This window comes from Oncorhynchus tshawytscha, linkage group LG30, assembly GCF_018296145.1.
Source record: "Oncorhynchus tshawytscha isolate Ot180627B linkage group LG30, Otsh_v2.0, whole genome shotgun sequence".
In the NCBI taxonomy this organism is placed as follows: domain Eukaryota; kingdom Metazoa; phylum Chordata; class Actinopteri; order Salmoniformes; family Salmonidae; genus Oncorhynchus; species Oncorhynchus tshawytscha.
Window position 1 is genome coordinate 22,907,738 of NC_056458.1, and position 17,459 is coordinate 22,925,196.

Genomic DNA, 17,459 nt, shown 5'->3' on the forward strand with positions numbered 1-17,459 from the left:
GTCGGGTGATTGTGGAGGCCAGGTCATCTGATGCAGCACTCCATCATTCTTCTTCTTGGTCAAATAGCCCTTACACAGCCTGGAGGTGTGTTGGGTCATTGTCCTGTTGAAAAACAAATGATAGTTCCACTAAGCTCAAACCAGATGGGATGGCGTATCGCTGCAGAATGCTGTGGTAGCCATCCTGGTTAGGTGTGCCTTGAACTAAAAATAAATCACTGATAGTGTCACCAGCAAAGCACCATCACACCTCCTCCTCCATGTTTCACAGTGGGAACTACACATGCAGAGATAATCCGTTCACCTACTCTGCGTCTTACAAAGACACGGCTTTTGGAACCAAAAATCTCAAGTTTGGATTCATCAGACCAAAGGACAGATTTCCACTTGTCTAATGGCCCAAGCAAGTCTCTTCTTATTATTGGTGTCCTTTAGTAGTGGTTTCTTTGTAGCAATTCGACCAAGAAAGCCTGATTTAAGCAGTCTCCTCTGAACAGTTGACGCTGAGATGTGTCTGTTACTTGAACTCGGTGAAGCATTTATTTGGGCTGGAATTTCTTAGGCTGGTAACTCTAATGGATTTATCATCTGCAGTATAGGTAACTCTGGGTCTTCCTTTTCTGTGGGGGTCCTCATGAGAGCCAGTTTCATCATAGCGCTTGATGGTTTTTGCGGCTGCATTTGAAGAAACTTTCAAAGTTCCTGACGTTTTCTGGATTTACTGACCTTCATGTCTTAAAGTAATGATAGACTGTAATTTCTCTTTGCTTATTTGAGCTGTTCTTGCCATAATTTGGACTCTGTCTTTTACCAAATAGGGCTATCTTCTGTGTACCACCCCTACCTTGTCACAACGCATTAAGAAGGAAAGAAATTCCACAACTGAACTTTTAACAAGGCACGCCTCTCAATTGAAATGCATTCCAGGTGACTACCTCATGAAACTGATTGAAAGAATGCCAAGAGTGTGCAAAGCTGTCATCAAGGCCAAAGGTTGCTACTATGAAGAATCTCAAATATAAAATATATTTTGATTTGTTTAACACTTTTTTGGTTACTACATTATTCCATATGTGTTATTTCATAGTTATGGCGTCTTCACTACTATTCTACAATGTAGAAAATAGTAAAAAATAAAGATAAACCCTTTAATAAGTAGGTGTGTCCAAACTGCAACCTTTCAGTTACTGGCCCAACACTCTTAACCGCTAGGCTACCTGCCACTTAAAGGATTCTACAAAAACAAACGATTCTAGCTTTAATTGTGCAGCCTTTTTAGCAGTTTAAGCTGCTGTGCGTTTGTTCTCATATTGTATATAATCCTGTTGATGTATAGATTTCTTTAAAAAATATATGATTGGGTTTTCTTTTGCAGGCCAAAAAGCAGGACACTTGACAAATCATAACAACTCTGAATGAGTGCATCACATCTCTGCCTAGAGACAAGCTCCAGAATGTCTTGTAGAATTGGGGTGTCTGGACAAATGCATGCGGTTATATTCTGGAAAGCCCAAAAAGGTTAAAAAAAATTGGGTCATAAATAGTGTGTCACCAACTATTAAGCCTATGTGATATAGATTTTTGATTTAGAAAATACCAGATCTCTTTATCCAAACAAGTCCTTTATGATCACTGTATACCCTCAGGCTCTTCAGACCTAGAGACACCAGTCAGCTGATCACCCGGCAGGATGGGTGCTGCAACTGTAATTTCCTGTGTACTCTTCCAAACCCAGACTCACATGTCATCATAGCCACGGGATTTGATTGTGACACTATCTTCTGGTACATGAGACATATACCAGCGTACAGATCACTGACAAGCTGAAATGATCCACCCACACAGACAGTGTGATGAAGAAGGTGCAACAGCATTCTGCTTTTCACTTTGCATTTGAATGCAGGCTGGGGTTCCTGTCTGACTTCACTGTGACAGGAACAATCAATGAATATATGGTGTCCATGCTTTGTGGTTCGGAGAGCTGTGCCATGATGACTGGCCAGTATGCAGCCAGCTGGGCTACTTCAAAACTGCCACCAACCAGTGGAACATAGATATGTGAGCACAATATCTTGGCCTCGTTCTTCTTGTTCTACTTCTTGATCTTCTTGTTCTTGTTCTTCTTTTAGCACTAAAGTCTATTTTAGTACAGAAGGATGTTATTACTAACATACTACATATTGAACATTATAAGAATGGATGTGTTGTGTTATGTTGTAGGTTAGCTAACATGCAGCTGTGGACGTGTTTAACTATACCTGTGGGTACCAGAAGTCCGCACAAGAATAGTAAATCAACAAAACATTTACCAACTGGGGACATTTTGTTGGTCCTCACAAGGTCAAATGCTGTTTCTAGGAGGTTTAGGGTTGAGGTTAGAATTAGTGTTAGGGTTAGAAGCTAGGGTTAGTTTTAGGGTTAGGGTTAGGAGCTAGGGTTAGGGTTAGGAGCTAGGGTTAGGGTTACGGTTTGGTTTTTGGGTTAGGGTTAAGGTTAGGGTCAGGGTTAGGGTAAGGGTACAGGTTAGGGTTGGAGTTAGGTTTAGAGTTAGGGGTTATGGAAAATAGGATTTTGAATGTGACTGAATTGTATGTCCCCAGAAGGTTAGCTGCGCAAGACTGTGTGTGTGTGTGTGCATGCTCTAATCTGAGCGATGCTGGCTTTCCTGTGCACCTGCCTCCCTGGGATGCTTGCTTTCCTGTGCACCTGCTCCCTGAGTGTGTCCCATCTGGCTGCATGGCTGTGCAGACGTGCTCTGAGTGGCATGGTGTCCACGCCAACACACCTGTAGGGGCAGCCCTAGGGGACTTCCAGTGTTCTGTCTACTCCTGCATGACTAACAGGACGGACGCAGGTGAAGCCTGGGGAAGAGGGGTGGTCTGACCTTTGAATGTCAATAGTATTGCTGAACGAGGATCGGATAGGTTTAAGCTATATGGTAATAGCTCCACCTTACACTTCCTAATATTCTAAGTGGAAAACTAACCATTCTGTGCTTACACCTATCCATCTTTCAGATCTACAGTAGTGCCTAAATGCTAATGGTAGGGGGGCTTCGAGGGCACAGCGGTCTAAGGCTCTGCATCTCAGTGCTAGAAGCATCACTTACAGACCATGGTACGATTCCAGGCTGTATTACAACCGGCCGTGATTGGGAGCCCCATAGGGGGGCGCACAATTGGCCCAGCGTCGTCCGGGTTTGCCTGGTGTAGGCCGTCATTGTAAATAAGAATTTGTTCTTAACTGACCTACCTAGTTAAATAAAGGTTAAATACGTTTTTTTTTAAATCACAACTTGACCATTGATTATACTGAGCTAACTATTTCTATCCCTATTTGCATTTGTCAATATAAGCACCTCAGCCCAGCTGACCAATGCCATGCCACTTGACTTCACTCCGCCAAATATCGCTGATCCCACCTCCTCCATCTCCTACTTCCTCTACTTCGATGGCTCCTACTTGGCGGTGGCAGCATCGCTCAATGGAGGAAATGTGGTGGCCATTCTTGTAGCCATGCTGAGTGGCTGGATGAATGAGCTAGGTACATTGATTTATAAACATTCACATACTGTCACTGACTTGGTCACAAACCCTGTAAGTTTGTGTCACTTACAGAAGGATTGTTAAATCCTGTTAAGTCCACGAGAGACAGAGCTACTGAGTCATTACACCTATTTCATCTTTTTACCTATAGAGTTGGAAGTGAGCGACTCCAGTCTGTATGAGATTCCAAGATGGCGTAGCAGTCGGGCATCTGTTTTCTTTGTCTTGTCCTGTCCCGTGTATATATTGCTTTCTTCGTATATATTTGGTACATATTTTTTATATTTTTAAATCTCAATTTCCATCTACGGACTGAACATACTCTCCTCCAACCAGCCTCACCCAATGTGGTATGGGTCTGCTATTTTTTATACTTTAGAATCAGAACCCACAAAGCTAGCAAGCTAACTAGTAGCTAGTAGTCAGTTAGCCACTGCTAGCGGTCCTCACCGTTAACTCGGACATCAGCCAGCCTCAATTCCTGCCAGTCTGCACAGCGCGATATCAACCCAAAGCATATCGGACTGCTTTTTCTCTACCACATCTCCGGATTCCTACCGCAAGCTCTGAACCTTTACTCCGGATCATCACAGCTAGCTAGCTGCTATCCGAGTGTCTACTCCTGGCTAACGTCTCTGTCCCAAAGCAAGCATCGAGCTAGGCCTATCTCCTGGCTAGCCGAAGAGATCCATCAGACAATTCCTGGGTTTCAATACTTATTTTGCCAATTGGCCTGGACGATTTGCTGCCGACACGGATCCCCGCCGATCCATCACGACTGGTCTGCCGACGTAACCGTTCGAGGGAGTTTTAACAGGCTCTTCCGTTGCGACGTCCCCTTGAGGCCCATCTGCTAGCTTACTATCCCCGGCCTGCTAGCTGTCTGAATCGCTGTGTCTCCAGCTTGCCTAGCTACTCACTCGACCCTATGATCACTCGGCTAAACATGCCTCTCCCTAATGTCAATATTCCTTGTCTATTGCTGTTTTGGTTAGTGATTTTTGCCTTATTTCACCATAGAGCCTCCAGCCCTGCTCAATATGCCTTAGTTAGCCCTTTTGTTCCACCCCGCTCTAGAGACAAAACCTCTCACATCGTCACTCAATGCCTACCTCCACTGTACTCACATCCTACCATATCCTTGTCTGTACATTATGCTTTGAATCTATTATTCCGCTCCCAGAAATCTGCTCCTTTTACTCTCTGTTCCAAACACACTAGACAACCAGTTCTTATAGCCTTTAGCTGTACTCTTATCCTACTCCTCCTCTGTTCTTCTGGTGATGTAGAGGTTAACCCAGGCCCTGCAGCCCCCAGCATCACTCCCATTCCCCAGGCGCTCTCATTTGTTAACTTCTGTAACCGTAACTCCGCCAACCCGGATGTCCTAGCCGTGTCTGATTGCTGGCTTAGGAAGGCCACCAAAAATCCTGAAATTTCCATCCCTAACTATAACATTTCTGACAAGATAGAACTGCCAAAGGGGGCAGAGTTGCAATCTACTGCAGAGATAGCCTGCAAGAGTGCTGTCTTACTATCCAGGTCTGTGCCCAAACAATTCGAGCTTCTACTTTTAAAAATCCACCTTTCCAGAAACAATTCTCTCACTGTAGCCACTTGTTATAGACCCCATTCAGCCCCCAGCTGTGCCCTGGACACCATATGTGAATTGATCGCCCCCCCATCTATCTTCAGAGTTTGTACTGTTAGGTGACCTAAACTGGGACATGATTAACACCCCGACCGTCCTACAATCTAAACTAGATGCCTTCAATCTCACACAAATTATCAAGGAACCTACCAGGTACAACCCTAAATCCGTAACCATGGGCACCCTCTTAGATATCATCAGGACCAACTTGCCATCTAAATACATCTCTGCTGTCTTCAACCAGAATCTCAGCGATCACTGCCTCATTGCCTGCGTGCGTGATGGGTCCGCGGTCAAATGACCACCCTTCATCACTGTCAAACTCTCCCTAAAACACTTCAGCAAGCAGGCATTTCTAATCGATCTGGCCCGGGTATCCTAGAAAGATATTGACCTCATCCCATCAGAGGATGCCTGGTTGCTCTTCAAAGGTGCTTTCCTCACAATCTTAAATAAGCATGCCCCATTCAAAAAATTTAGAACTAAGAACAGATATAGCCCTTGGTTCACCCCAGATCTGACTGCCCTTAACCAGCACAAAACAAATCAAATCAAATTTTATTTGTCACATACACATGGTTAGCAGATGTTAATGCGAGTGTAGCGAAATGCTTGTGCTTCTAGTTCCGACAATGCAGTAATAACCAACGAGTAATCTAACTAACAATTCCAAAACTACTACCTTATACACACAAGTGTAAAGGGATAAAGAATATGTACATAAAGATATATGAATGAGTGATGGTACAGAGCAGCATAGGCAAGATGCAGTAGATGGTATCGAGTACAGTATATACATATGAGATGAGTATGTAAACAAAGTGGCATAGTTTAAAGTGGCTAGTGATACATGTATTACATAAAGATGCAGTAGATGATATAGAGTACAGTATACACATAGACATATGAGATAAATAATGTAGGGTATGTAAACATTATATTAAGTAGCATTGTTTAAAGTGGCTAGTGATATATTTTACATCAATTCCCATTATTAAAGTGGCTGGAGTTGAGTCAGTGTGTTGGCAGCAGCCACTCAATGTTAGTGGTGGCTGTTTAACAGTCTGATGGCCTTGAGATAGAAGCTGTTTTTCAGTCTTTCGGTCCCAGCTTTGATGCACCTGTACTGACCTCGCCTTCTGGATGATAGCGTGAATGATAGGGTGAACAGGCAGTGGCTCGGGTGGTTGTTGTCCTTGATGATCTTTATGGCCTTCCTGTGACATCGGGTGGTGTAGGTGTCCTGGAGGGCAGGTAGTTTGCCCCCGGTGATGCGTTGTGCAGACCTCACTACCCTCTGGAGAGCCTTACGGTTGTGGGCAGAGCAGTTGCCGTACCAGGCGGTGATACAGCCCGACAGGATGCTCTCGATTGTGCATCTGTAGAAGTTTGTGAGTGCTTTTGGTGACAAGCCGAATTTCTTCAGCCTCCTGAGGTTGATGAGGCGCTGCTGCACCTTCTTCACGATGCTGTCTGTGTGGGTGGACCAATTCAGTTTGTCTGTGATGTGTACGCCGAGGAACTTAAAACTTACTACCCTCTCCACTACTGTTCCATCGATGTGGATAGGGGGGTGTTCCCTCTGCTGTTTCCTGAAGTCCACAATCATCTCCTTAGTTTTGTTGACGTTGAGTGTGAGGTTATTTTCCTGACACCACACTCCGAGGGCCCTCAACTCCTCCCTGTAGGCCGTCTCGTTGTTGTTGGTAATCAAGCCTACCACTGTTGTGTCGTCCGCAAACTTGATGATTGAGTTGGAGGCGTGCGTGGCCACGCAGTCGTGGGTGAACAGGGAGTACAGGAGAGGGCTCAGAACGCACCCTTGTGGGGCCCCAGTGTTGAGGATCAGCGTGGTGGAGATGTTGTTACCTACCCTCACCACCTGGGGGCGGCCCGTCAGAAAACATATTGTGACGTTCTGCATTAGCATCGAATAGCCCCCGCGATATGCAACTTTTCAGGGAAGTCAGGAACCAAAATACTCAGTCAGTGAAATTTTCTTCCTGTAGCACTAATTCCAAAAAGTTTTGGGACACTGTAAAGTCCATGGAGAATACGAGCACCACTTCCTTTGGCCGCATTTCCTTCCAGTTCTCTGCTGCCAATGACGGGAACGAATTGCAAAAATCACTGAAGCTGGAGTCTTATATCTCCCTCTATAACCTTAAGCATCAGCCAATCTGTAAATAGCACCCCATCTACCTCATTAGCACTCCATCTACCTCATCCCCATATTATTCCTTACCTTCTTGCTCTTTTGCACCCCAGTATCTCTACTTGCACATCATCATCTGCACATCTATCACTCCAGTGTTAATGCTAAATTGTAATTATTTCTCCTCTATGGCCTATTTATTGCCTTACACCCCTACTCTTCTACATTTGCACACAGTGTACATAGATTTTTCCATCTCTTTTTCTTTCTATAGTGTTATTGACTACGTTTGTTTATGTGTAACTCTGTGTTGTTATTTTTGTCGCACTGCTTTGCTCTATCTTGGACAGGTCGCATTTGTAAATGAGAACTTGTTCTCAACTGACCTACCTGGTTAAATAAAATAAAGGTGAAATAAAATAAAATAAAAATGAGGAGCTGATCAGATGTGCCCTTAGAGTGGACAGTAGTGACCTGAGGGTGAGTCTTACCATCCGGGGGGAAAGACACAACCCGCTCAGCCTGGGCCAGGTATAAAAAAGACACCCCTCCAAACTCTCCCTGGACCACATAACCAGAGCAGTGTGCCGGGCGTTCTGGACAATATCACCTCCATGATGCACCCTATCTTCCTTCTGGATGCCGGATTGCAAAGGATCATGGGCAGTGGGAGTGCCTTTTCCCATAACGCGGTGCTCAGACATGAAGCAGAGGGTGTTTTCTTTACCTGTGGAATATGGGCAGGATGTAGACTCAGCTGTGGGCGTGGTTATGGTCTTTCATGGCAGACTATGAGTTACAAATTCACACACAGAGGGGCATTCCTATTTGTTTATGTCACGGATCCCTCTGGAACATTCATTGCACTCACCTGGCCCCTATTCCCACTGATTGTATTTGTATATATGTGCCCTTTGTTCACCATGGTGCTGTCGATTATTGTTACAATGTCCGTTGATTCGTGTGAGTACCTGTGCTCTGTGTTTTAGCTTTTCTGCCATTATGGATTGCGCAGATGATTATGCGTCTCGTCCCGTGTGTTAATCATCGTGCGCTTGTATTATTTATTCAAGGTACTCCTTGCTCTTTTGTTTGGGTTTCTACCCTGTGTTTTGTTACGTGTTTGTTTGGTCTTCGTCCCCGTGCCTTAACACAGCACGCCGTAATTTGGGTAAATAAAAAATAAAAACCGCTGTTACGCATTCCTGCGCCTGTCTCCCGAATCATTCATGCCAACATGACAGGTTACTTGAATATTTGAATACTTGAATAGTTTTTTTTTGATTGGCTAACAGTGACTATTACAATCAACATCATGCTTATTTTACTATTCAGTGATATCCTCAGAAATGTTTACGAACTAATACTATTTGAAATCCATTGTGCAATCTCCAATCAAAATGATGTCTCACATTTATAGTACAAACTAAAAGTTCAATTAGGCCTACAGTAAGGGGTAAGTGGTAATGTAGGACATGGTTAACTACAGTAAAATAATGTACTGTATTTGAAATGTTTGCATTGGTGAACTTGAACTTTTAACTAAAACATTGTTCTGCTACTGCTAGCTTACACATCAGTGTTATTAACAAGATTTTAGTATCGTTGATCATTACAACTATCATTTATAATGACTACAATTATTTAATGCTGTTTTTACTAAATGATAAAATTGTTATGTTATCATGGCGCATGTAAAAGAAGTCAAAGTTTGTTGATCCCTCTAACCACAGTATATAATAAGTCTAATCTCACAAGACAAGTTTTTTTCCAACCACAATCTTAGTCACAGGAACAGACTCACCAACAACCCAGCTCACCAGGCAGCAAATCTAAGAGAAGGCACACACCCCGGAAGCTCTGAAAAGTTGTTGTGAAAGAAAGAAGAAGAAACGCTTACTGAATTGAATGTTGTTTTAAAGGAGAAGGAAATCCCTTGTGAGACGAGACACATTCAAAACAATAAGTAAGTAATATATTATCTGATAATATGTAATTATGTATGATTAGATGAATCATCTATGTTTGTTATTACATTGTTATGACATATACAGTATTCAAGAAGATAGATGCCTTTGCATCAAACTAACTACACAGTACCATCAGGTCTTATGAGGATATTAGAAAATCTTTGATCAGCTGTGCAAAATTTTGTAGGCTACTCAATGTGTGAAGTAATGAGAAGGGGATGATATTTTGGCTTTAAGAATTTGCAACATAATGTTGTACAAAAGGGGCAAATCAGGATACTGGAATTTACTTTCGAAGCAGAGATTGTGAAATGCAGAATTTGACCATGCCATTGTGTGCACTGAGTATGTGTGTATGTGAACTTTGAGGATTTACTAAGAATGTTGGTTCAACACCTTATCAATGTACTTATGTGGTATTCTATGTTTCTATCAATAGGGATATAGTATGCATATAGTTCAGATGCAGAGAGTAAATAAGAGCCCATGGCTAAACGGATGTCCATTTACTTTTGAATATAATGTTAACAAAACACATGTACATTAAAACAGTTATTTGTCAACATTCATAAGAATAAGCTAAGATCCTTTGTGCATCTCCTGGTCACTATATCATTGCTGTCTCAGCAGTGCAACAGAGGCTGGGTCAATAACACCAAGGCTCAGCCATGTAGCCTTTTAAGCTCTCAGAGCAGAGCTCTCTCTGGTGGTAATGTACTCTGATACTCCCAGGGGATGGCCTCTAACTATCTTTCTGCATCAGGCTCTCTCTCCGCTCTCCAACATCATCCCCATCGCTTTATCCATAGCATCCCTCTCTACTACTCACAGTAGTAGAGAGTAAGATTCAAACACACACACACGCTCTGTGTATAGAGGTTTATTTGTCATGCGGTTGTGCATTTAAGGTGTTTATTTAATACACGGATGATATGATAGACAAAGACATAAGAGAAAATGTGATCCAGCAGAACACTCTGTGAAATTGTCTTCATACATACATGGAAGGAATTCATTCATCTCTGTGTAAGTACAGTTATCTGTATGTTAGACCTTCAGGTCCCAGATGGCTTCATGTCCATGTTTGAATTATTGAATCATAAGCAGGTGTTGATGATGGCTTTGCATTTGCTTTGTTTGTGTGGGAAAGGTTCAGTTATTCTATTGCCATAACTGAATTCACTCCAAACTGTAAACATTCAGTCCAGTCAACATGTCGTGGATGAGCTCACTGTGAGAAACTGTACTGTAGAGCAGGCTACTAATAGAAACCATGAATATAACCAAATCACAATTGCTCACTGTTAGGTTTTACATTTTGCATGCAATTTATTAGTTAGATGTGTCTGAAACTGTGATTCTAACATTTTTTGTTTTCATGATGATCCATGATGTCATTGTCTAGTTGTTTTTGAACAAGATCTGCACAGGAGGACAATTCAAATGTACACGGTTACATAAAGACTGTATCAGAGCAGAATAAGACAAGCACAACAATTAGATTATTCAGCTTGAGTTTCAGCTATACTGTAGTTAATGTGAAAATATTCAATTAGGATAAGAAAAACAATAATGTGTTTAAATGAGGAACAGACTATACGTTGTGGTGGGAGAGAGCTCATCGTTGATGTGCTACAGTTGGTAGACGCTGTGGTTTTGGTTTTTTTTGTAAGTAGGGAGGGGTTGGCAATCATATGACACCGCATCAGAAAATAGCCTTTCTTCTCTGAGAGGAAGAAGCCATTTTGAGCCCCAGGTTTAGATGAGTAGATGAGGATCTATAATGTACATCAAGTGACAGCAAAATGGCCACCAATTATGCATACAGACATTATCTCATAGAGTGGATAAGAGTCAATGTTCACGTGCTGCACACTGTTTTATGTGCTCACTGTTTTACACTGAGCGTGTGTTGTGCCATGCAAATGGACCTGAAGTACACATTACACTCATTTTTTTTTACAGTAATGGATCAGCAGAATAACAATATGTTTTAAAAAAAACGTGACTAATGTTGAGCCTTAGATGATTTGCTTTCACAATGCTGTATTCCCTAGTAACACAGTTCTGTATTATTTCATTAATTTGTCAAGGGTATCATAAACCAAATTATTTGATGAGAATGAGATGGATCTAGATGTGCTGGGTTATAAATGGGGATGTGTTTGAATCATGGTCCTGACCTCTCTCTTTCTGCTGTTCCACACATGTTGTTCTCCTCATGGTAGGCAGAGATCTTCAGAGTTTCACTCTGAGTCATTGTCAAACCCCTTCCTCTTTTCTAGGGCATCTACAGGGAAATAACAAAACAATTTGTTTCTCATGCCATCCTTTTTCTGAGAAATAATTTAAATCCCCAGAATAATGATTCATTCTGATCAGCTTAGCTTGAAGAGAAATGTGATTATTTACAATGTGTCTCAGTAATGGCTGTCCTAATTTTCAGCTGAACTGTCTGGGAATGTTTTGTCAGTTATTTAAGTAAAGAAAGGGTTCCAGGTCTGGATAGAGTTTTGTATTAGCTACAGTTGTCATGAGGAAGTGCTAATAAATAACCAGCTTTGTTAGTCATCTGGGGGTGAAACATCACATGTCTAAAAGCTGGTGTATTTTGAGGTCAGCTCTCTTATTATGTTTCAGAGAATCTCGATAAATGGAAGAAATTGTCAAGTTAATGTCTAGTTATTCAAATGTGTATGACCAAACAATATTTCATCATGCCAAAACTCAGAAAGATAACCATGAATGCAGTCCCTCACTGCAGAAAAATTAAATAAAATTAGAATTTGTCAATCCTCTCATGGGATTTATAATATACTGAACATACTGTATTTACATGACTGTGATGTGTTATCATTGTAACTCCTCCTCTAGACCACCAGTCTGAGGAGTCATTATGAGCAAGTCAAAGGGCCCAGAGTACCCTTCCTTCTCTCTGGAGACGGATGACAGGACAGATGATGAGAGGGCACAGAGCAGACAGGTGAAGAAGCCTGACCGGCTGGTGTCTGCCCTAGGCTTAGGCAGTTCGGGGGGGCCCAAAGCCCCCATGGACTCAGACTACCAGGATGAGCTGGAGGAGGCCGCTCCCAAGATTAGATTCAATCTCAATTTTGACAAGTGAGACAACGCATTCACAAAATATAATAACACATTCTGTACAGTATGGCGACAAATGGTGTTTAATGCCTGATTGTAGGGCTAAGTCACACTAATAACAGTCTTAATACTGTTTGAGAAAACACAGATGTCTTCCCTCAGGGAGGACATTTTTTTAATCAGAAGTTAATTTACAATATACCATGAGAGTAAGGTCTTTGTTTTGAAGCCCTTTTGGGAAAGACCATTCGTTTTTTGTTTTCCAATTGAAGAAGAAATGCTTTCCCAATACTAAAGACTAACATTTTTCTTTGTAGAGAAGTACGATGTTTGGAGGAGAACAAAGAGGACAGGGACAGCAAGAGGTTTGACATCAAGAGGCTGTTTGAGGCCGTGTCCACTGGTGATGTCATGAAGCTGGAGGGGCTGCATCAGTACTTGCATCAGTCCATGAAAAAGCTCTCCAACACTGAGTGTGAGGGGGACTATGCATTACAGTATAGAGTATTGTATAATTGTAGCATTTTAGGGTACCACTTTACATTACAGTGCTATTATTGCTGTGTAACTACTTGTTTTATTACAGTGTAATGAGTATTGTAAACTAACCCTAACCCTAGCTTTATGTCCACACCCTGGCTCAACCCAAAATCTACCCATTAACCTAACCCTACCTTCATGTCCACACCCCAGCTAAACCCTAACTCTAGCCATTACCCTAACCATAGATTCATGTCCACACCCCGGTTCAACCTTAATAACCCTAGCTTCATGTCCACACCCCAGTTAAACCCTAACTCTAGCATCAATCCTAACTTTAACTTCATGTCCACATCCCAGCTCAACTCTAACCCTAACCTTAACCCTACCCCTAACCCTAGAGTGGTAATGCATTGTAGCTATAGCTTTAACACTAACGCTGACCCTCAAGTGTATTATTTTATACCCCATTCTTTCACCTCTTGCTCTCCTAGATCAATCGTATGGTAAAAACGTCCTGCTGAAGGCCCTACTGAATCTGAGAAATGGCAGAAATAACACAATTGAATATCTCCTTGACATCTCAGAGAAGATGGGGGACATCAAAGAATTAGTAAATGCTGCATACACAGACAGCTATTACAAAGGTGAACTGTCATATAACCAGAATTATCATTACTTGATGTTGTTCATCTATTCCACACATGTCTCTGACAACTATGTTTTATATACACAGCCCTCAACATACCAAAACAGTCATGTAACTGTATATGTCAGGCCATGCATGTTATGATATTCTATCCTTTCTATCTACGGATCAAATAGGTCAAACAGCCCTTCATATTGCCATTGAGAGAAGGAGCACCTATTTTGTTGAGCTATTGATCAAGAAAGGAGCAAACGTCCATGCCAAAGCCTGTGGGAAATTCTTCCAGCTCAATGATGGACCCAGCTTCTACTTTGGTGAGTGTGTCAGTATCACTGAGCCTTGAACAGTATCCTCCTCTGGTAGGTTTGACAACAGACTCTTCTACTTGTCAGGCGTCTAGTCATCCCTCAGGGAATAATCATTCCCTTCTTTATGACTAAGGGAATTTTATTAAAGTGTTTTACATATCCAGAAAATATTTTATTAAATTTGATTTACATATCCAGAAAATATTTCCAACAAGGTTGTCACTGTTGTGGTGGATAGGGTAATAGAAAGGACATTGAATTGAGGGAAAATGTGTTTCTAGGTGAGCTACCTCTATCCCTGGCTGCGTGCACCAACCAGCCTGAGGTGGTGGACTTTCTGCTGGAGAATGACTACCAGAGAGTGGATGTGAGGGAGAGTGATTCTCTGGGTAACATGGTGTTGCATGCCCTGGTGGTGTTGGCTGATAACACACCAGAGAACACTGATTTCATCACCTCTATGTACGACCACATCCTCACAACAGCTGCCCGCCTGCACCCCAAATGGAGGCTGGAGGACATTGAGAACAACCAGGGCCTGACGACTATAAAACTGGCTGCCAAGACTGGCAAGATCGGGGTAAGGGAGGAGTCCAATATGGAGTAATGCTGTAATGGTGTTCGGCCCAATAAAGACCTTCTGGAGAACAGATCAACAGTTTGTTGTTTCCAAATTAAGTAATCTCATCTTCATTGTAATATGTTGTTCCAGTTAGACGTATGCATTTTTCTTTCATACAGTGCATTCAGAAAATATTCAGACCCCTTGACTTTTTACACATTTTGTTACGTTACAGCCCTATTCTAAAATTGATTGAATAAATGTTTTTCCTCATCAATCTACACACTATACCCCATAATGACAAAGCAACAGGTTTTTAGAAATGTTGCAAATTTATTACAAAAAAACAAAAAAACTTATTTACATAACTATTCAGACCCTTTGCTATGAGACTCGAAATTGAGCTCAGGTGCATCCTGTTTCCATTGATCATCCTTGAGATGTTTATACAACTTGATTGGAGTCCACCTGTGGTAAATTCAATTGATTGGACATGATTTTGAAAGGCACATACCGGTCTATATAAGGTCCCAAGCCATGAGGTCGAAATAATTGTCCGTAGAGCTCCGAGACAGGACTCTGTCAAGGCACAGATCTGGGGAAGGGTACCCAAACATTTATGCAGCATTGAAGCCCCCCAAGAACGAAGTAGACTCCTTCATTCTTAAATGGAACAAGTTTGGAACCACTAAGATTCTTCCTAGAGCTGGCCGCCAAGCCAAACTAAGCAATCGGGGGAGAAGGCCCTTGGTCAGGGAGGAGACCAAGAACCCAATGGTCACTCTGACAGAGCTCCAGAGTTCATCTGTGGAGATGGGAGAACCTTCCAGCAGGACAACCATCTCTGCAGCACCTTTATGGTAGAGTGGCCAGACGGAAGGCACTCCTCAGTAAAAGGCACATGACAGCCCACTTGGAGTTTGCCAAAAGGCACCTAAAGAAACTCAGAACCTGAGAAACAAGATTCTCTGGTCTGATGAAACCAAGCATGGTGGTGGCAGCGTCATGCAGTGGGGATGTTTTTCAGCATCAGGGACTGGTAGACTAGTCAGAATCAAGGGAAAGATGAAAGGAACAAAGTACAGAGATCCTTGATGAAAACCTGCTCCAGAGTGCTCAGAACCTCAGACTGGGGCAAAGGTTCATCTTCCAACAGGACAACAACTCTAAGCACACAGCCAAGACAATGCCGGAGTGGCTTCGAGACAAGTCTTTGAATGTCCTTGGGTGGCCCAGCCAGAGCCTGAACTTGAACCCGATCGAACATCTCTGGAGAGACCTGAAAATAGCAGTGTACCGATGCTCCCCATTCAACCTGACAAAGCTTGAAAGGATCTGCAGAGAAGAATGGGGGAAACTCCCCAAAAACAGGTATGCCAAGCTTATAGCGGTATACCCCAGAAGATTTGAGGCTGTAATCGCTGCCAAAGGTGTTTCAAAGTACTGAGTAAAGTGTCTGAATACAGTTTTACATTTTTTATAAATGTACAAACATTTCTAAAACCCTGTTTTTGCTTTGTCATTATCGGGTATTTAGTGTAGACGGATGAGGGGAAAAAAACAATTTAATCCATTTTAGAATAAGGCTATAACGTAACAAAATGTGGAAAAAGTCAAGAGGTCTGAATACTTTCCAAATGCACTGTATGTGTTTATCATAATGTGCTACATCCTTCCATTATGTGTAAACCAATTGTTTTATTCCTCATCTAGCTGTTTAAGCACATGATGCATCGTGAGTTCCAGGAGAGGGAGACCAGAAACCTGTCCCGTAAATTCACTGAGTGGGTTTACGGACCCGTCCACTCCTCCCTGTATGACCTGGACTCACTGGACTCCTACGAGAAGAACTCTGTCCTGGAGATCATCGTTTACAGCAGTGACATTCCTGTGAGTCACATTTATATCAAAAGGATCAAATCATAAGCCCCTTTATACCTGGTGCTATCATGCATCCTTTGCCCTAATCTTGGCCACATTCTGATTGTGCCCAGATTTTCAGACATTCGTCCACACATCTATCCACTGCGTTGTGACCAAATTTGCTGATCCCTCCCTCTATGCAAATTATTTGAGAGGTATTCTTTTTAAATAACATTTATTTATTTTGAGACACATTTTGATGGCCTGAGTTAATGGTACCACCTGTCAATGATTTTAGAGGGCTGGATAATTATAATTTAAATGGTTTCACTTTCCAGATCCAGCTACACTTCCAGACACAATGCGTGCCTTACTACCTCTGGTGGTCAGGAAGATCAGATCACAATCACATCAAAATGCATCTTTTATTTATTTTTGTAGATTTTCTTTGATCTTTTATAAACAATACAAAACATTCACATACAAATGACAACATCGTACAAACATCAACTACATCACACCTGCCCCGACCCACTAGCACACACCCCCATCTCCAGCGCCCCATCACTCTGTTTCTCTCCATAGCGCACTCACTTTCAATTTTTAGATAGTAAAGCGTTTGACCTTTCCACTGTGTTAACGACAAACGATTGCTTGATTTACAGTTTTTACGATATGTTTTTTTTAAGATGATTGATGAGTAAAGTATCGTCCAACCCATCGGGTATCTCACTGCACCCCCTCTTATGCCATGTCTTGAAATATGCAGATTTACAGATTAAAAGTACATTTACATTGTAATACTTCTGAAAGCCAACTTTCTAACTCCACCCATAACTTTTGGACTTTATAACATTCCAAGAAGGCATGGATTATTGAGTCATTATTAGTTTTACACTTCAGACATGACTCTGCCGTTGTGCTGCAGAATTTGTGAATTTTGTCTCAATATTATTCTATAAATGTATTTATACTGGATTAAGTGTACATTTTCGTTAACTGTAATATTGTTTAATTATGGTCCAACATTCCCTCCATCTTGTGCCAACATCAGTTATTTATTTTTAAGTCTGGGTTCCAATAGTTTATACTTTTTTTCTAAGAGATTGTCAGCTGGATAGACTCTCTGCAAAGTTTTGTATAGCTTACCTATCATATGAATATCCTTTTCTGACTC

The 17,459-nt window shown here is 41.9% G+C and overlaps 1 protein-coding gene across 5 annotated transcripts in view; it reads left to right on the forward strand.

Moving 5' to 3' along the window:
- The first annotated feature begins 1,911 nt into the window (after positions 1–1,911).
- trpv1 (transient receptor potential cation channel, subfamily V, member 1) overlaps positions 1,912–17,459 on the forward strand; it is a 29,241-nt gene continuing 13,693 nt past the window's right edge. Inside the window, exons 1-8 of one of the 5 annotated variants that reach the window (XM_024393974.2) lie at positions 1,912–2,058; positions 9,138–9,317; positions 12,196–12,441; positions 12,738–12,895; positions 13,395–13,547; positions 13,726–13,863; positions 14,139–14,437; positions 16,133–16,309. In XM_024393974.2, coding sequence (XP_024249742.1) covers positions 12,218–12,441; positions 12,738–12,895; positions 13,395–13,547; positions 13,726–13,863; positions 14,139–14,437; positions 16,133–16,309 — 1,149 coding nt within the window. In that variant the 5' untranslated portion in view covers positions 1,912–2,058; positions 9,138–9,317; positions 12,196–12,217. Of the gene's footprint in view, positions 2,059–8,572; positions 9,318–12,195; positions 12,442–12,737; positions 12,896–13,394; positions 13,548–13,725; positions 13,864–14,138; positions 14,438–16,132; positions 16,310–17,459 lie in introns of those variants that run through there. The other 4 variants (XR_006080344.1, XR_006080343.1, XM_024393975.2 and 1 more) reach the window with 4 other exon arrangements.